The following is a 22,049-nucleotide window of genomic DNA, read 5'->3' as shown; positions in this document are numbered from 1 at the left end:
GAGATCAGCAGAGGCTCTACCGAGCCCTTAGAGCATACCTTCAGTGCGAGGGGATGTCGCACAGTACTCTGGCCCGTCGTCATTTAGGCTAGCGCGCCGTGTTCAGCCGACACAACAAGCTACCCCCAGGCGTTTCACACCGGCCTCAGTTCACTCAGTTGCCTCTGCTGCCATGCCTGCACATGCTACTCCTATTCCCATCACGTCGCCTGCTCCAGTCACCAATCCAGTTCCAGTCACTGAGCTACCTGAGGGTTGTCACCTAGTCACTATTCCCATATCAATTGAGCCACCAACGGCCCAGGCATGTGAGATCGCCGGGAGCATACCTGACGAGGAGCCTTTCCCGAGCCTATCCCACATGGAGTTACCGTCATACCTCTGTCTGGGCTCACTACTAGGCCCTGAGTTGGATATAGGGCAACCACTTAAGTACTTGTCGAGACTAGAGGATGACGATGATCTCTTTGGATACTTTGCAGCGCTGACTCAGCACATTGACCAGGAAAGTATTCCATAGACTACCTTACTTTATTTTACTGTTAGTTTTATCTTTTTGAAGCATTGTACTAGAAAAGCTATATATAGTGGAAATGTCATCTTTCTCTTTTTGTTCTTCATGCATAAATATTATCAAAAGAGACTGGTCCTTTCCAGCAATTAGGAAACTGACCGTAGGAAGGCCCAGCACGAGGAAAGTAACACGATCATAGGGAAGTAATCCTTCCTCAAACCTATTTCGATTATTATACACTAAAATCTCTAAGTGTGGGGTAAACCCCGCAACTAACTTGAAAATTTTAGAAGTCAATGTCCTTAAGTTATAAAGTATTAAAATATTCTTTTTAGAGAACATTAGGGACAATGTTCTTCTAAGTGTGGGGTAATGGGTAAAGGTTTTAAAGGTTTTCAAGGTCGAGTAACCGTAAAACGCCAAGTTTTGAAAAATTCTTTTGTCCAAAAAGTAATTAAGCAATGGATATTGGGTGATTTCGAAAAATTCTTACCTTGTTTTTGCCCAAAAGTTCTAATAAAATTGTTAGAAATCAGTTTTCGAAATATTTATTAGAACGAACGATTAAGCTGAAACTTATGTTTTGTGTCAAAAGATTTCTTTTAAGAAAATATGTAAAAGGCTACGCATGATCAAGCACGACCCCTACTCCCAAAAAGGTGAGGAATCTTGGACCCAAAGTATCTGTATGACCCATCAAATCTACAGTACTTTGTCATTTCAATTGATGAGCGTGCGGTGTACGGTTCAAGTTAGAACTTGGTTCTGACATACGTTTCAAGACCAGTGGTTAGTAAGCGCCATATTTGGTGCAGGTGCGATACTCCTTCCGAAATCATTCTAAATAGAGAAGACAAAAAGCCATCCGTTTTCGTTTCCACTCCATGCAATTTAAACCGACCAACTCACATAAAGAGTTGATGAATCAGAAATATTCACCCCAAATTCACTCCAAAATACGCCATTCACCTTCACTCCCCTTTCCATTCATCCAAAGATCCAGAGATTAGTAAAGAGATAGATCGATCAAATTCGCTTCAAAAGCACTTGTTGAAAGATTCCGAACCCCTGATTGTTTTTGATAGGTCAAAGACCTATTTTCAGTGGATTATCACTTCCTCTCTGGGCACCAGGAATGAAAAGACAAAAGTTTTGAAGAAAGGGTATGCCGAAAAAAATGATGAAAGAGCAAAGTCTCTATGAATAAGGCAAAGAAAAACCCAAAAAGTTTCCCTGAAGAAAGATACCGAAAGAGCCAAAGAAAATTCTAGACAAAGTCTTAGCAAAATCCGCCTCTTCCGAAGAAAACTTTTACGGATTTCAAGCCGTTCTCTATCTAAAAATGGATACTCTGAAGAATCAAAGTCTATCAATTCTCTCAGAATCAAAAGATCTGGATACCTTTCACCAATCCATAAATATCCCGACCAAACCCTTACAACCCGTCTTCCTCTTGAAAGAATGCCTAGGAAGAAGATCAGTGCCGTCCTTACTTAACCGGTGGAGATATCAATGCTTTACCAAGCCTATGATGAGAACTGTTACACGACTGGCTTTTGAGCGACAATACAATTAGAATAGGACACCCTAAACACTTGAGTGATATGAGTGATCCGCTAGTGAGGAGCCTGATCATGTATACACTACATCTGAGAGTTGGAAATTACGCCTTTTTCACTATGGACGCAATTGAAATCTAGCGACCAAATCATCGAAGCTCGAAACTTTTTCTAATACTTTCGAAAGATGTGCCGACTTCTGATGAAGGCATAATAAAAAGATCTACGGGTGGAGTAAGGGAGAATCTATTAGAAAGATCCTTATATTCCCGCTTTTTGCTTGAGGACAAGCAAAGCCAAGTGTGGGGTATTTGCTATCGGCCAAAAAGTCACATTTTTATCCCCAATATTAAGCCCTAGAACAATAAAGATTTAAACTTTGTCGGCAAAATTATCGCTTTTTCGATTGATTTTGTAGATTAAGTAATTATGAAGGTGGTACAAAAAGAATCAAGAAAAACTGAGCTAAAACGAAGATTCTAGAGCGAAAACGGTGAAAGACAAGAAATCAAGTTACGATCCAGTGAAATCAAGCTGACCAGGCATATCAAACGGCATGCCATACGGCTTACTAAATAGCTTGCCAAATGGCTTGCCAGTATGGCAAACGGCCTGCCAAGCGGTCAGAGCAAACGGGCACCTTAAACGGGCAAACCTGGCAAACGGGCCCTGCAAACGGCTTGCCAAATGGTCTGCCAGCCGTTACAGGCAAAATCCAAGTCTATTTAAAGGGCTTTCTCCATCCATTTCAACACACACTCAATTTGTAATTCATTTCATATTTTCAAGCTTGTAGTTAGTTTTTAGTAGTAGTTAGCTTAGATTTTATTTTTCGGAGGATATCCTGGCGAGTCCCTGCGATCTCGGGTAGATTTCTTCAGCCATTTCAGGTTTTTATCCGAAACGCTTGTCTTTTGTATTAAACACGTGTTCTTACTTTTTATGTTTAATAATGTGTTCCGATATTACCATGATAGCTTAATTAACCTGTATGTTGCCATGATAGAAGTTTGGGTTAGCGTAATTATGTTAATTTAGTACGATTACTGTTATAATACTGAACTAGGAAGTCTGATAGATCTGTATGCTAACATCTTAAGGATTGACCAACCTAGGTTGTGATCAGGACTTGTCCACCTATATGAACTTAGCTACTTCATAGGATTAAGACCCCTGGTTATACTGTATCTAATGATTCTATGAACTCGGTATGGCCGGAGTTCCCGAGAGGCATTTAATGCGCTTTTAGGATACGGAACTTAGGAATTGAGACATGAATACCCAGTATGCCTATTGACTGTTCCGAAGAGACTTCTTAGGAGTTGTTAAGATCTAGTTAGTGCCTTCACTGTGTGACCCAAGCCTATTGCATGTTCTTTTTTGATTGTTGCCTTAGGACTTAGTCATATCAACTGTTTAGGTATTCATTAGGTTTCTATCTGCTTTACTATCAGTATATCAACTGTAATGTTGTATAATGTTTGAATTGATCTGATCTCATTAGCATGATGGAATGATTGTTAGTTTTCATTTAAGGTGTTGCCAACTTAAATCGACGGATTCCTTCCATTTATGATCAGTGTTCAATCAACACGGCACATTGTTATTCAGTTAACTAAACTGATAATGAGGGTTAGGATTAGAGCTTAACTCACTAATAAACCTACTACTTTACTGAGGATAACCTCCGAGGTATAGCTACCATTCAATTATACGATCAATTGACATACTTCTCACTGCTCAAAGAGAACTTCGAGAGTTCAGAGACAAGTAGGTCTGTGTAATTGGCTCATCCAACCAGATCTACATCAGTCCAAGCATAGTCTTAACATAAGCATAATTACCTTTCCCTAACCCAACACTGATATCTTGGTCAACATTTCCCTGATCTGCATACTCTGGATATCCTTCCACTTATTTACTTTTTTGCGCTTAGGACTTTTAGATAAAACCAACTACTATCTTAATTACCTAAAAGACAATTATCCACTTGATCTTCAATTCGTTAATCCATAAAAAAAAAACGCGACACTAGGTTAACTTACGCCTTCTACACCTTAGAAAGTAAAAGTAAATTTAGACCCTGCACAATATAAATAAACGAATTTACTGTGTGCTACCGAACTGGACATCCTGCTGCCTAACGACACCGCATAAATAAAACCATCCGTTAGTGGCATATCAGTAATCAAAAAGATAAGGGAAGAGATAACAAACATAATGACTTATAGTGGTTCGGGAAGATGTTAACTAATCTTCCTTAATCCACTCCTCAATTCTACGAATTGAGATTTTTCTTCACTATGATACTCAAACTCGGTGGAGTGTCCGGATACAACACTAGTACTTCGATAAGCAGCAACTTGTGAACCCATACATCCCTTTGAAGACTTCACAAACACTTATAGCTCTTACCACAAGATCCTAATGCACTGTCCTAGTGAAAACATAACTACCTTCTAGATCCCTTTAAGAAGATAGTTTACAAGTAAACTTACAACTTAAGCTTACAAGTACTCTAAAAAGATTACAATTAATTATAAGAATGATATCAGTAAGTATGAGAAAATATGAGTGCAAGAGGTGAGTCTTCAAATGCTTCAAGGCTTGGCCTTTATAGAAAAGAGAAATCTGCCTGGAAGCTGTACGGCTCACTGCACGGTCGACCGTGGTTCGACCGTGTACCTCTGACATCTGATGCTTATGGCCGTTTTTGTCCTTTGAAAATTGTCATTTTCTCTTGTTGAATGGCTGCAACTAAAAGCCAATTATCTCTGAAATCGTCCCCATTACCCCTTTTGTTTTGGACAAAAGTGTGGAAGTTGACATGTACATAAAAGAAGAAAGTCTTCAAGCTTTGACCATTTTTCATTGATTATTTAAAGAGGTAATTGCAGAATTTTGTCTCTTGACAAACCATTATCTTCCAAAAAACTTCATCAACCTTTCTTAATTACTTGTCATTTTGCTAATGGAAGTATATTGCCCTTTGGAACATTGTTATATCACAAATGAACTAGTTTGAGTCTAGTTGGAACATAATGATCCTTGTTACAACCTTGACTAGCTTGAACCAATTACATTTACATACATACAATGGTACATAAAACTAATGGAAGAGCACCTCTTTAATTGGGACTTTAATGACTATTATTACTATGTTTAAATGACATTATGTAATAGGATAAAAAGATATAACACTTATATGTTTAATCTTAATTTGGCTTAAAATGTCATAAGATGTCATTAGGTGTGATTAGTAAAAATTAACATCTTTTGGTTCAAAACTCTTTTGAGATCAAAGAGGGAAACTATTATAAGTATGTTTATAAAGGTTTTGTAAATTATAGATGCTTCAAAGTGGTCTAACTTTAAGTAGATGAATTTGGTAACAGAGAAAACTGCGGTTGACCGTGGGGTTAGCCGTAGATTGACAGTTTTAGAAAAACTTAAATTCGTTGGTACAGGACACACAAGATCAGGTTAACGGTCGACCGTGGTGCAGCAGTGTACCATTTTTACCAAGATGATTATTGATGCATTGGTCTTTTTCTAGAGATAGTTTAGCCTTATGAACTCATGTCGTCTTACATATGATTAAGCACTTATCTCTTTTGTGTCATCATCAAAACCAAGTGATTAACTTTTGAATATTATGATTGAAATCTTAACCAACAATATATATATATATATATATATATATATATATATATATATATATATATACACACGTTTTGTTTATCTAAATTTATAGTTTTTCGATACGTATTAAGGTAATCTTCAATGCTTTCATAATCTAATCACCATTTTTATATTCGTTAAAGTTTTATAACTTAATATCAAGATTATATTCAAAACAATACTTAGGTTATAATTGTATTCATTCGTTCGTTCATAGTCATGTTCTTATTCAAGTTTTCTTATGTCCAAATTTATAATTTAATGAAGCCTCTTAAGTTTGATGTTTCAAAATACTATCTGTCAATGGATTTGATACAATCTAAAAGTGTTTAGACAATCTATAACACTTAGTGGTTCATTGTCTTCCTTTATAGATTCATAAACTAAGTTTGTATTTTACCGCAGTAATATTCCATCTATGATATAACCCAGCACTTACTTAAGTCTTCCTAATAAATCCCTTGGTAATTCATAGCGTACTTTATTTATAGTGTTTCCTAGAATGTTGTAAACCTTAGTGTTTCCATAATATGCTCCATCTATAATATTTCCAAAGCTTCGAACCTTGAACATGTCATATCTGGTCTTACGGTAATTTTCCATGTACTTTATAGTATTTCCAACAGATTCATACCTTGACCAATGTGTTGACAAAGATAATTATTTACGCTACGTTTGACGTCTTTTAACAAAAAGGTTTTTATCACGTTTATCGGTGGAAATGAGATTGTTGATAATAAGGTTTATAATCATAAATAGAAAGTATAATTACAACAATAACATCATCCCATAATAGCTTAGCGAACTACATCACAACACAACACGATAATAAACTACTCGATAATCATGGCAATTCTTAAGTCTAGTATAACAATAATATAAGTTATAATTAGATAGACAAGGGAAATAAATAACCGTAGATTATAACGAGTCGAATATTACAAACGGTTGACAACTTACGACAAAATACCGTTCTGTTACAGACTACCCTAGATAATTATCACTTAATTAGTGATTAATTATTTAGCTTATTCTAGAAAGAGAAAGCTATATTTTTAGAGTGAGAAAGATGAGTTAGAGTAATTATTTGAAGTGTGGAAGTGTGTGTTGAAATGAGATGGAACAAATGGTTTTTGTAGATGATAATCTTTCAAAACTAGCCCCTCAAAATCCTTGAGCATGTTTAGTCCTCAGATACCTTTGCTAAAAATTTTATCCGGATTGAAAATAGGATTAAAAATCCTAGCTTTGCTGAGAATGGTTGGATTTCAATAGCTGGGGTTGGATCCGGATGAAAACGTGTCGGATTTCATGTTTGTACCAACTCGGATTCTTGCATCCTACCTGATCCGGTGAAACGACTCCAAACCCTTTAATTAAAAACCGACTAAATTTTTTTTTTTTATACAGGAGCGGCGCACCAAGCCCAGGTGCGGCGCTTTTGAAAACCCAAGAGCAACGCTTTTGATGCCAAAAGCGGCGCTTCTATTGACTGATCAAAAGACTACCAAAACACTGGCAAAAAGCGGCTCTTTTGGCCATATGAGCAGCGCTCCTAGCCCTGGAAAGTGCAGTTTTGAAATTTGACTAAGTGTCAACCCAACCCAAATGCACGAACACTAGTTTACAACACAAGACCCATACACAAGTTCATTATGACCCAAAATACACCCGTTTACACGTTTGAGTCTTACATAACCATGACCAATCATTGGTTGTAACAAAATGGTCCGATACAGTTAAGGTGACATTTTCAACCCAATTACACCAAAACAAAGGATTAGGACTCGACATCCCAACCCAATACCATGAGCATGATCTCGGGGATTTTACCAAACCCCCAACTCACATCCAAAGCCAATGCTACTCTGTCATAAGCCAACTTCTAGCAACCTAGCCAAGCTACTAGAATCCTCCAATACATCAAACAGTACCTATACAAAAAGGTAAATAACGAGGTAGTAAGAAAAGCTTAGTGAATGCAATAATTATACACATACATATATAATCTACTTACTTGCAAACACTTACACAAATACCGCATACGAGCTAGCAATTCAACAACCATGCAATCACAATGCATAAACTAAATATCCGCAATTCTCAATAAGCTAGCGTCACCAATAGCATATATTCATCACAATATAAAATGATAAATAAATAACACACCCACCATATGGTTAACCATACTCGCGTCATGGTGCTACCGGCTCCGTGGTTCACACCATACGCATTTGTCATGATGCTACCGGCTCCGTGGTTTACATCATAACTCGAGTCATACTCACGCTAAGGCGCTACCGGATCCGTGGTTCACACCTTAACAGCTCATGCCATAGTGCTACCGGCTCCGTGGTTCACTCTACAACACCCGTACCATGATGCTACCAGCTCCGTGGTTCACATCATAGCACACCCGCACATGCTATGGAACTACCGGCTCCGTGGTTCATACCATAGCAAATAAATAAATACAATATATACATACACATATAATTATTCCACTCACCTTGGAATGTCCGCATAAGTCATGTATAACATGATCTCCATCCTCAAATCCGAGCAAGTAACCACCTATATCACACATAGGTACAATATACACATAAATAGCCATTCTCTAAGAGAGAATCCAATACCAACACCCTTAGCCTAGGGTCTCCAACTTGCTCACCAAAACCCGCTCATTTAATCATCTAAATGGACATAACCAAATTACAACTACGGGTGGTAATCCAAACCCACACCAATAGGCACAATTCAACCCAAATAGACCAACCTAGGTCTTAACACTAGATCACTAGTTAGTTAGTGATCATACAAACATCACTCGCCCAAATCACCCAACTTAGGCAATAACGACCCATATTGCCCTTGACCACATTTGACTTAAGTCAAATTCACCCAATATCACCCAATGCCAATAATGACTAGTGATTAAGTTTCTAAAACACCAATTATCCAATTTAACCAAGTACTCAAGTATCCATTTCCCAAAACTTGACCCAAATCCTTAGTTTGACACCAAATCAAGTCAACACTCAATTTTGACCAAAATCAAACTCTTAAACACACCCAAATCACCACCATGTTATCCAATTGATTAATCATACTATCATAGGTTGATTTTAGATCATAAACCTAGTTATCACAATAACTTCACCTCTTTGAGGCATTTCATCAAACACCTTGTGTGCATGACTTCAAACTTGTTCTTAAGAACACCAAAATCAACAATACTCATCTAATCTAGTGATTATCACTTAAATCAAAGACAAATACACCCAAATTCGTCATCAAACCCTAAACTCACAATAATAAGGTTCAATTACCCAAACCTTCATCAAAATCCCCCAAATTTTATAAGAAATGGGTTCTATAACTCATCATCAACTCAAACCCTAACCCAAACAATTAAAATTGGAGTTAGAACTTACCACCACCCCATCAAAATGTATCTAGAAGGAAGATGAACAACATTAAATCTTGCACTTGAAGAGATTTCAATTCAATCTTCTCCAATCTAAGCTCCTTCTCTCTAGAAACTTGGGTTTCTCTCTCTAAAGTGGATGAGAGAATTTGTGTGTGTGAGAAATGAGATAAAATGAGGATAAGAATCTGCTCCCCACCCTTTATCATGTCCCTAAGTGAATTGACCATAATTCCCTTCATTTAAATACACCAAATTACAAACAGCACCCAATTAGGTCCAAAAGCGGTGCTCCTAGCCCAAAATTGGCGCTCCTAGAGCCGTCCAGCTCACAACATAAAATTAAAAATGTTCGGGCTCGAATTACGGTCGTCCGGGCTTTTGATTCACCTCAATCCGAGTTCGTATGAGGAAGTTATGGCCCAAACGGTGAACGCGCGCATAACCTCGCAGCATGCACCAAACTTTTGCACATCAAACTCTCGACATTCCAAATACCAAATTTTTGGGTCGTTACATCCAGGTAGCAGACAAGGTACCGGATCTTAGGTACTAATTTGTACTAACTGGCCAGATTTCAAGGGTCGGATCCAGATGTTGTGATCCAACCGGATTTGGTGAGTTGGGGGTCGGATTTGGAAGTGTACATGGCCAGATTGCAAGGGTCGGATCCAGGATTGGAGTTTTTCGGCAATTCATCTTCACTGTTTTCGCCATAACATCTTCGTTTCTTGTCCTTTTTTGACGATCCTCACGCCCACGCGTTCGTAATTCAATTATCTACAATATGGTCTTGGGTAGGATAAGTATCTTCAATTTCATCAAATAGTTCGTTGGTGAGTAAGTGATTCGTTTTTCTTGGTTTTGCTCTAGTTTCTTCGTTATAAGTCCGTTTCCTTTGTTCTCGTGCCATTGTCTTCGCACTTCCAAAATCTACAATATAAGCTAATAAGATGAGATATTAGGTTCTTTTATATTTTTCTTGGCTAAAATGAGAGACAAAACGGAGGTAAAAACTTGACTTTTTACGCGTTATCAAAAGTCAATAATAGTTTTATCTTCTTCGTAGCATTTAAACATAATATCATAAGATTCTATTTTATATAGAGTAGATGGGATGAAGAATGTATGTGTAGAGTTTTTAAAAAATGTATTAAAGTAGTTTGGTTTTTTTAGGTAAATAATTGATTCTTATTAAAAAAATAAAATTAATTAACTAGTAGTAATAATACCGTTTGAAAAACCGGTCGAAAATTCCAGCCAATCAGAGAAAGACAAGGTCCTGACACCTATTTTTTCGTCAACTTCGTGACTGACACCCCGCCAGCGTCAACGCTGACGCCATGTTAGAGGCGTTAGGGGCAGTGGCGACTTTATGAAATTGGTGTGGGGTTCAAGGACTCCACTACTTTGCAAATGTTTTATACAATGTGTTGTTCAAATTGTATAGGACGCCACTAAATTTAACTATAGGACCATATATATTTTTAAAATTTATGTTTTAGAGAAAAACAACCACTAAATTAGTCTTCAAATATAATTAACTGTAAATTTTATTTAGGACCTCATTGAATTTTCATCTTGTATTCGTCACTAGTTAGGGGGCATTAGTCTTGTTAGATTAGGGGGCGTTAGTTTTGTTAGATCCTGAGCTATTTTTGCATTTGACGTCGGGTTAATGATGTGGTATGCATGTTTAATCTCCCAAATATTACTGTTTCAAACTTGAGAAATTACACGCAATTGGAGATTTTAGATTTAACGAGGACTGAAGCCTACGCATTGCGGGAGACAATATTTTTTTATTGTACCAAATTAATTGTGTTAAATACTACTCCACCAAACTCTTAAAAAAAAATTGAAAATAAAAGGCTAGATATTATAAAAACTTACATATTTAAAATAAAAATGGTTCACGTTTAACAAAATGAATGATGTAGAGAATGGAATAAAACTAACAAACTATTAGCGGACTAGCGGTTGATATAGAAAAGAATACAAAAAAGAAATAAGCAAGTTAGAAAAAACTATAGTGTGACGTCGTGATAACGTCTCTATAGCTACTATTCAATGTCTTTAAGTATTAGTATGGGTTATAATAATATAATAATATAATAATTATAATAATATAATATAATATATTTGAAATATTGAATTGTTATTTAAAAGGTGTTCGGATTTGCGTTTTGAAAAATGATTATGCGTTTAAATAATCAGAATCAACTAATTAGCTGTAGCAAAACGTGGAGTAGTTCTTTTACACATTCATAAATAATATTAGGTCTCGGGATTAGTGTTCTTGGGTTGCCCGGTGGGCGTGGCTGAAGTGCGACTCTCTATGTGTTTTGGAAGCGGAGTGTTGGGTTTGAGGTTGGGTGTATGTATCTATATGTTTAGCTCCGGCGATGTTTGTGTAGTGATGTTTGTTTTAACTCTCTAATGTTGTTGTGCTCGAGTCAATTGTACGAGTCTGTACGCAGTTCATCAGAACTGTTATAATGTTGTAATTCCGGATAATTTGATTTGTATATATATATATATATATATATATATATATATATATATATATATATATACTACTATTTTTGCCAAAAAAAAAAAATATATATGACTCATAGCAATTTATAGTACAAACTACTCATCAATAAATGACTTATGAAGTTTTAATAATTATATAATAGAAATAATTTATAAATTATAGTATACTCTTTATGAACATATACGGTTAGAGTAATAGATATAGGAAAAAATATTGTAAAATAGTAGCGTGGCAATCTCAGATGTCTTGTAAAAGAACAATTGTACAAAACTATATTTTCCCGTTAAACTAACGAAAAAATATTTAATATATATAGCGGAACCTAGTATTGTTGCAACGATTTTCCACCTCAATATGTGTGTCATCTCAACTAGTGAAACAATGTTTATATTATTGATCGAAATCATTTCTCACAACCACCCACGAGCTATAACAAAACCAGTTTGCATCATTGGCTGAATCACTCGCAGGCTCCTAGCCCCCGTGGCCCCCTTAATTTATATTGACCAATTCTTGTAATTACTTTTCCTTTCATTAATTAGTTACACATGCCTATGTCCTCTTGATTTGACATATGGGTTCGATCATAATAATAATTATTAGGGGTAAGCATGGGGCGGTTAGGGCGGTTAGTGACAACCACCACCCCTATAACCGATACTTTGGATGATTAATATTATTAACTGTTCGGTTCGGTTAATAAATGGTTTGATTAATGTGGTTTATATGGTTAATGTGTGGATAAAATGGTTAATTCGGTTAACCATTTACCTAAAATAAGAATTAATGAATTTGAAGAATGAGTAACGATATATAACGTTTTGATAACACCGAGTAACGAATTATATCATTTATGGACGTATATCCCAAACGTAACATTCAAGTTAAATTGAACCAAATAATGATTTAAATTCTATTGTATTTTATTTGTATATCGTTACAACGCAACATATCAAACGATATTGACGTTGTAAACATGTCAGAATGGAAACATTCTTTAAGGTCAGTCAATCAGAGGAGAATAATTTTTTTTTTTAATTTTCTGATATAACGAATTACGACGTGATACAAATTATGACAATATATAGGTCTCTAAAGTTTATTTTATAAATTTGTTAAATATTAATTAAATAACAAACTTATATTTGTATTGTACTAGTGTGTGTATATATATATATATATATATATATATATATATATATATATATATATATATATATATATATATATATATATATATATATATATATATATATATATATATATTTGGTTCGGTTCTGTTAAATCGGGGTGGATAATCTTTATTTTCATAACCGCTCCATAAAATTAGGTTAATTCAAAATCGTTAACCATAACCGCGGTTATATGTTCGGTTAGGTTAATTCGGTTCGATTTTAACGGTTAAAACGATTATGGTTCGGTTAATTTAGTTTTCTGCTCACCTCTAATAATAATAAGGATAATGACTCCAAAAAATAATGTAAGTTACCTAAATTACTAATAAAGGTAATGTGAATTTTCTAGACTTTTTGAAAAGAATTATAATTTTTAATTTGAAGCCCAAAAATGATTAGGATATTTAAAATAGTATGAAATTGAGGTAAAATTTGTCTAGCTGAATTTTCTTTTAATTTACGTAGTTGATGATGTGTAATTACACCTCATCTTTTCAATTTCTTAGGTCATTTAGGTGACTTTTATCATCATTGCCTTAAATTTGATTATACCCCACATGTCTCTTTACCTGTAACATTCATAACTTATTCTTCCTTTTCATTAATAACTTTTAATTATTAATTGAATTATTAATAACTAGTAAAATGACTCGTGGAATCACGAGTTTGTTTAAATGAAACAGTTTAATAATATGCTTTAGGTATTAAGTGAATGTAAATACTAAAGTCATTTAATTTAATGAACCGTGGAACCAAGGATTTCGACTAAGAAACTTATCATTGTTTTTACAAACACATTGATATACTTAATTTGGTCAGAATAAATGAACTGCATTTATTCTCCCACCACTCTCTTCCAATTTTTATCACAATTACTATTTTCCTTGTTATAAAAGCCTACATTACAACCTTTTATTGAGACATGTATTTAACATACATATGTAACGTAATCAATCCCGTAAAGAGAACTCATATTTAAATAATAATAATAATATAATAATAATAATAATAATAATAATAATAATAATAATAATAATAATAATAATATAATAATAATTATAAGTATAAGTATAATTACAATTATAATAATAAAGTTTACTTTCAAAATGAGTATTTATATTTAATAATAATTATTAGTAATAACAAACGCCTCTTGAATTTTTTTTAAATTAAAATACAATTATCATATAAAGGTTGTACAATATGCTTCAAAGTTTGTACAAGTGTTCATGTGGTGCTTTATAAAAGATTTTACAATTTATCTTAAAGTTTGTATATATATATATATATATATATATATATATATATATATATATATATATATATATATATATATATATATATATATATATATAGTGGTAGAATCAAGGGGGAAATAACTAATCGGGGGGAAGCGGGGGGGAAGCAAAAATTTTCTTTTTTTCGTTTTTTGAAAAAACTTTGTTCACGAACATTATAGATTGGATGAAAATATGAACATTTAGTAAAGACACTTTGTGATAAATGTTTTTATTTTGGTGGGAAAACGCTCAAAGAATTAATATATAACAATTATCGTGTTTTTCGAGCGCATGTTGAGGTTTTAGATATTAGGGTTTAAATATTAGGGTTTGTAGGGTTTAGATATTAGGGTTTAGAAATTTAGGGTTTAGGGTTTAGATTTAGGGTTTAAATTTAGGGTTTAGATTGAGTTTTAACACGAACGGTTTAGAGTTTTGGGTTTAGGGTTTAGAGTTTTGGGTTTTGGGTTTAGGGACTAAACCCAATACACTAAACCCTAAACCCTAAACCCTAAACTCTAAATCGGGCTAAATTTTACTTCACAAAACATGAAGAAAAAAACGTTAACATTCTTCACGATCAATATTATCTTGAATGTTATTTTTTTCGATCGTTTCCCGCCTAAATAATAACATTCATCACGAAGTGTCTTTTTTAAATGTTCATATTTTCGTGTGATCTTGATGCCTGAAAAAAAAATTCCAAAAAATAAAAATAAAAATTGCTTCTCCCCGCTTCCCCCCGAAAATGACGGGTTGAAGGACATGTGGACAAAAGCTTACCGATTTATATGTATATATATATGTATATGTATATATATATATATATATATATATATATATATATATATATATATATATATATATATATATATATATATATATATATATATATATATATATATATATATGATTGAGATACAAAATTATTGATTGTATGAATACTATTATTAAATATTCAATGTATATATATTATGGAATTTCATAACTGATAAAAGGTAATATTAATACAGGTAGTTACAAAATAAAATATAGTTATTATATTTACTTCCTTTAAAAAAAATATATAAATATTAATGTTAGTATTAATATTAATATTACTAAAATAATAATACATAGATATAAAAATTGACACATGTAACTTGTTACATTATCATTATTATTATTATTGTTTTGGAATTATTATCATTATCACTAAAAATCATTATATTTTTTTATATAGTTATCATTATAAACAATACAGTATGTTATTATTATCATAAATAGTATTATTATTATCATCTTTATAATTATAATTATCAGTATTATTATTAGTCATTATTATTATTATTATTATTAATATTATTGTTATAAATCCTATAGTTAATATCATCATTATCATTAATAATGATACTATTATTATTATTAGTATATATTATTATAAATTTTTAATATTATTATAATTATTATTTATAATCATTATTATTATTATCCTTTATTATTATTAATATTAATAAAAAGTATTATTATTAATATATTTATACTATTAACTAATGAAAATACAGTAAATGAATCAGTTAAGGAATCAAAACACAGTTAACATCACGGTCTACTTTTTACACTTTTGACTTCTGTTTCTGAATTTGTATTAACTCGTAATCAGCTCATAATAACAAAACAAATTCTGTTAGGATAGTATGGAATTTTCTAATTTTTCTTTTGAATTATTTATTCAGGTCGTACCAATTAGACTAGCAAACAAATGTTAAATGATTTACATTAACTGTAATCATATCTGTTTACATTTACATAATAACCTACTTGAGCAAATCGAATGAAAACAGCAAAATCGTAATTCAATTTTAGTAACACAGAGAAATATCTCTGTTCTTCACTTTTTAGTCAAAATGTCGAATTAGGGTTTTATTTAAAAATCTGTAAATGCATTGTTGTTAGAAAACCTGCATTTAAACTACTTGCAAATTCTCAAATGCCAATTTTTCTTATCGAATCCGAATTTGGAAGTCAAAGTTATTTTCTAAAAAGTCAAACCTTATGTTCATCATGAAATTGGAGTTTGTTTCGAAGTATATGAATAAATTAATGATCCAGAAAGGTTACATAAATGATTTAAGATCTTTTTTATGTTATAACTTTTACCTCAAATGAACTAAATTTCAAAAATCAAATTTATGTTCTTCATTTTTTTTTCTTCTTTTTTCTTTCAGCGACTGCTGTTGTAGTATTATATTTTTTTTCCCTTTCTAGTCAATTCAATTCACCAATACAGGTTGATAACAATTCAATTTCAAGTCTTAAACAAATTTGTAATTCGCGGATATGAATTTACTTTGGTCCTCTGGTTGAATCGATTATGAAGAAGAAAGGAGACAGAAAATAACTGGTTAAATAAATTGGGCCTGTAAGTTAAAACAGAAATAGACGAATGGAGGAGTGGTCTGAGTGGGTGTCGAGTCTACGAGAGGTCACGGGTTCGAGCCCCGTCGTGGGCGATTCTTTTTAGGAAAGCTTTAAAAAGGGTATACACATTTATAATTTTATTTTTTCATTATTATTATTATTATTATTATTATTATTATTATTATTATTATTATTATTATTATTATTATTACTACTATTATTATTAATGTTATTATTATTATTATTTAGTGTTATTGCAAGTATTATAATTATCATAATTATTATTAGTATTATTATAGTTATTATTAATATTAGTTATGGAACAATATTTAGTATTATTATTATAAGTATTAGTTAGCATTTATACTTATAAATTCCATTATGGTGATTATTGTTAACATTAATGTTATCACTAATATTATTACCATTAGTAGTATTAGTAAGTATTATCATCATTGTTAGGATTATTATTAAGTATGATAAGTATTAAGGTTATTATTGTAATTATCATTATTAGTATTGATTATTGTTATTGTTACAAGTATTATTATTATTATTATTATTATTACTAGTAGAATAATTGGTAATGTAATTATTATTATTACCATAACTATCAGTATCATGACTATTACTATTATTATTATCATCATAAGTATTATAATTAATATCATTATTATTATTATTAGTATTACTAATATAGGTATTATTATTATTAATAAACGTAATGGGATTATTATTATTATTACCATTATTACTAAATGTATCATTATTGTTAAAGTTACAATTTTTTTTAAAATCAGTATCACCATTAAAATTAACATTTTTAACAAAATTATTAATTTACTATTGAAATTATTATTACTATTATTATTAAGAATTATCATGAGTTTATCAAAATTAGTATTATTTTATCATCATTATTATTATTATTATAACTTTTAACACTAATATTATAATTATTATTATTACAATAAAATTTGTTATTAAAATACTTATATAAAACATATATAAAAATATATAAATATAAAAATATAATCAATTAAAATAATATATATATATATTAATATATAACTTATTCGATTACAACTATGTATAATAATGAATATATAAATGATATAGGTTCGTGAATCCGAGGCCAACCCTGCATTGTTCAATATAGTCATATGTATTTTTACTACAAAATATATTAGGTGAGTTTCATTACTCCCTTTTTAAATGCTTTTGCAATATATATTTTTGGGACTGAGAATACATGTGCTGCTTTTATAAATATTTTACTAAATAGACACAAGTAATCGAAACTACATTATATGGTTGAATGATCGAAGCCGAATATGCCTCTTTTACTTGGTAACCTAAGAATTAGTAAACCAGTCTACTAATTGACGTGAATCCTAAAGATAGATCTATTGGGCCTAACGAACCCCATCCGTTGGAGCGGATGCTTTAGTAGTTCGATGTTGTTTTATCATGTCCGAAGGATTTCCCGGAATGATAGGGGATATTCTTATATGCATCTTGTTAATGTCGGTTACCAGGTGTTCAATCCATATGAATGATATTTTTGTCTCTATGCATGGGACGTATATTTATGAGAAATGGAAATGAAAATCTTGTGGTCTATTAAAATTATGAAAATGATCATTTATGTTAAACTAATAAACTCACCAACCTTTTGGTTGACACTTTAAAGCATGTTTATTCTCAGGTACGAAAGAAATCTTCCGCTGTGCATTTGCTCATTTTAAAGATATTACTTGGAGTCATTCATGACATATTTCAAAAGACGTTGCATTCGAGTCGTTGAGTTCATCAAGATTATTGTTAGGTCAATTATAGTTGGATATATTAGGAAATGATATGCATGCCGTCAACTTTCGATGTAATGAAAGTTTATTTTTAAAAAAAACGAATGCAATGTTTGTAAAATGTATCATATAGAGGTCAAGTACCTCTCGATATAACCAAATGTAATGTATTCGTCCGGATAGATTAGGACGGGTCCTTTCACAATTAACCCGCCTATTATAACATTATTTTCAAAATCATCTTTATTAATTTGAATTCAAATTCTCTCTCGGTTGCCAAACGAAAAATATCGAGGTTTAAATTTTTCATTCTACTTCAATAATCTTGATGTTTTTTGAATGATTATTTTCTAGCTTATGTTTCTTTTCATTATAGTTTTAAATAATGGCCACATCCAAGAACATAATTCGGGTTTCAGAGATTGACGGACGAAAAGTTAATTTTACCATAAAAATTAAAGTCGTCTGTCTGCTTCAAAAGCTGGGATATGGTTACGATGACGGCAACCCACTTTGGAGCTAATCGTTTTGGATGAAGAGGTTTGTGTTCATTTTTTATATATATAGATTTCTTAATTCTCTTATCATTTTAGAATTTTTTGTTTTATATCTTCTTTTCTATGTGTATTTTCTCCATATTAGGGCGCTAAGATTGTAATCAACATCCGTAACTCCCTTAAGGCCAAATTTGATAACCTCATTAAGGAATGGGGCTTATTTTGTATTTCTAATGTTGCTGTAGTTGATAGTCCACTACAATTCCGGACCAAACATATCCAACATGAGTACAAACTCATGTTTACTAAGAAAACAACTGTTGTGCCATTCCCACCAACCGAATGGAGAGGAACTAATGGTTTTAGTTTTAACCCTTTCGATGTTTTGAGATCTAGAGGCCTTAAAGTTGGAGTTTTAACAAGTTAATAAATGTTTATTATATTAATTCTTTTGAATTTTTTTTAATATTTTTTTTTGCTTTCATTTACAACACTTTATAATGTCACACAATCTTTATTTGTTTTTTTTTATTCCTATAGATGTTATTGGACGTGTAGCAAATTATTCAGAAGTACAGGATTTTCGAAACACTGGTGAACTCAAGTCCAAGTACATCAATCTTCAGCTCATTGATTTAGAGTAATATCTAACACCTTTTTAGTTTAAACCATTTTCAGAATAAATTGTGTACACATGTTCTTAAAATCATAACACACTTATACATGAGCTTTTTTGAGTCATTTTTAAATAATGGCTTGCAACTGGATGCAACTCTGTGAGGTTAATTTTCCTTGGATTTCGAAAACCATATGAAAGTTTTGGATGATTATGCTTCCGTGGTCTTATTGATTCACTTTGGAGTCACCAAACTGCACCAAGGTTTTTCCTTTTAACCAGTAAATATATGTTTTTCTTATATGATGATCTTACTTTTAATTATTAATTTTTATGTAATCTTATTGATAGTGTATACTAAGTTCTTTTGTGTTTAAATGCTACAGACAAACTGTCAGTTTCTACCAACTGGAAAAACACGAACGTTTTGATAGACACCGATCATCCGCAAATCGTTGAGTTCAGACAACGGTACATTATTACCAAAAACATTAACTTCTTAATATTCATCAATACTGTATCTATGTTACATTTAACATATTTTAATATATAAGACTAATCTTATTTTCTGTATTTATTTTAGTTGAACCATTTTCTGAAAAAATAAGACAAAATTACGAGATACTCAATCATTCAAGTAATACATTAAAATATACATGTTGAAAGTCTTCATTTACTTATCCTACGAAGTATAGTAATACATTTAAAAACCATTCTAAGATAAATAAATCATTCTATTAATATTCATTAAATGTTATTATTGATAAATGATCTAAAGGTAAATAATTCACTTTGTTGTACATTCAAGTTTTAATTCATAATAATAACATTTAATGAAACATAGTAGTTCCCAAAACAACTAAACCAATTTTCATTTAATGCTCAATCATTTTTTCACTCCATAAAAGAGTACATTAATTGTGCATTTAAAACAACTATTCTACAACTTATTAGTAAATTGGTATTTGCATTCATCAATTGAACATTGTTTGATACTTCAATTACAATAACTAACTTGCTTATTGTTATCGTAGCCTCACCCAAATCCATTCTTCTGAAGATTCCATTTGTTCTTTAGCTCCTTCGTTGTCAATTTCTTCTGCACGTGATCCAAAGTCCTTTTTTAAAAAGGCTCAGTATGTTGTTTTAGATCGGTTGAACCCGTCCATGGTAATCATTTGAATGAATATTTTCACCCCATATTTAACCAAACATATATCCAATTTTCAACTTTGTTGTTAAAATATTTGTAGGAAGGTATTTATATTATTCAGGCCACAATCAATACCATTCTTCCCGACGACACTTGGTACTGCATTGCCTGCAAGAAGTGTAACAAGAGTGCTAAACCTGTTATCCCCAACTGTGATCTTTCATTGGACGTTGATCAACTTTTAAACTTGGAACGGAAGTGTTACAGTTGTATCGATAAGCCGGAGGTGGTAGTGAGGTGAATTACAAAACTTTCTAAATAGAACTGAAAAATATTAGTTTTTCTCTTTAATCATACTTTGTATGTCTTTAAATTTTTACATACCAGGTTTAAAGTGCCGATTCGTGTAGAAAATCAAACCGGCACAACATCTTTCACTGTTTTCGAATCTGTGGTGAAGAAGTACGTTACCCCATCGGCTTATGAATTAATCAAGGCGTTGTTTGAAGATGATGATTATCATGAAGAGCTGGAACTTCTTTTACAGAAGACCCTTTTGTTTAAAATAGATGTTAGTGCTTATAACAAAGAACGTGGAATTCGAAACTACACTGTTAAAGATGCGACCGATGACTCAACATGTTATAAACGCTATGAGAGTTTTAAGGTAACATTTAATACTCTTACATGATTTTTTCCTTAATTCAATATATAAGTTGTTTTATACGCACTCATTGTCTTTTATTTTTTTGTATTATTATTCATATTAACTTGGTGTTTGTATGATGTCTAAAATATCAATAGTTTCTTAACCTATGTTTAATATCACTAAGATCGATCAACAAGTGGTTTTGGAAGATGTTGAGATTGAATAATCATCTGAAAAACAGACTTCGTTTAGAAATGTATGAATACAGTATATAAGACTCAGTTCTAAATTATTTTCATATCACGTTCATTTTTAATAATCATTATTAAACTCCTTATAATTAACTTTGTAGTGTGCCTCTAATGCTTCTAGAAGTCAGACCATTGATCTTAGTCATGATACCTGTTTCAGCCCCCCTCTCAAAAAAATTAAACAAGAAAGAATCAAATCTCCACCATCTGTTAAGTCTTCAACAACCAAGGGTAAATTCTCCAATCGTCCTAAACGATTACACTCATCCGATTCATGATTTAAACAAGATACATTTGTTAACAGTTATTTTTGGTTTTCTTCTATGGAATTCCAATGGCATGTAAACTATATAATTATGTTTTCCATGCACTATTTCTCTTCCATATCCACCTTGATATGAATAACAATCTAATTTATTTTGATTTAATTTTATTGTCTTTTGTGTTGATGTTTTTTTGTGTTAAGGTTTTTATTAGGATTGACCCTTTTTATAAACCTA

At 31.8% G+C, this 22,049-nt stretch overlaps 1 protein-coding gene across 1 annotated transcript; it reads left to right on the top strand.

Annotated features, from left to right (window-relative positions):
- The first annotated feature begins 361 nt into the window (after nucleotides 1-361).
- LOC139893715 (uncharacterized) lies at nucleotides 362-21,827 on the top strand. The gene is made up of 9 exons (XM_071876893.1): nucleotides 362-509; nucleotides 16,383-16,444; nucleotides 19,026-19,302; nucleotides 19,421-19,474; nucleotides 19,883-19,967; nucleotides 20,531-20,666; nucleotides 20,750-20,946; nucleotides 21,037-21,316; nucleotides 21,651-21,827. Exons 1-9 carry the CDS (start codon nucleotides 362-364, stop codon nucleotides 21,825-21,827), a joined length of 1,416 nt encoding a protein of 471 aa, XP_071732994.1.
- The last annotated feature ends 222 nt before the right edge of the window (nucleotides 21,828-22,049 follow it).

The sequence above is a fragment of the Rutidosis leptorrhynchoides genome, chromosome 1 (genome assembly GCF_046630445.1).
Source record: "Rutidosis leptorrhynchoides isolate AG116_Rl617_1_P2 chromosome 1, CSIRO_AGI_Rlap_v1, whole genome shotgun sequence".
NCBI classification, from domain to species: Eukaryota; Viridiplantae; Streptophyta; class Magnoliopsida; order Asterales; family Asteraceae; genus Rutidosis; species Rutidosis leptorrhynchoides.
The sequence above is the reverse complement of the archived record's forward strand: the minus strand, read 5'-3'. Positions and strand labels throughout refer to the sequence as shown.

What these genes read in the sequence shown, in the direction of transcription:
- LOC139893715 (XM_071876893.1), top strand. Translation starts at nt 362, where the DNA reads ATGGAGTTACCGTCATACCTCTGTCTGGGCTCACTACTAGGCCCTGAG. An exon ending in ACAGGATTTTCGAAACACTG is followed by an intron (nt 19,475 to 19,882) that starts GTGAACTCAAGT and finishes TAAATGCTACAG; the next exon opens with ACAAACTGTCAGTTTCTACC. An exon ending in ATCGTTGAGTTCAGACAACG is followed by an intron (nt 19,968 to 20,530) that starts GTACATTATTAC and finishes TTGTTATCGTAG; the next exon opens with CCTCACCCAAATCCATTCTT.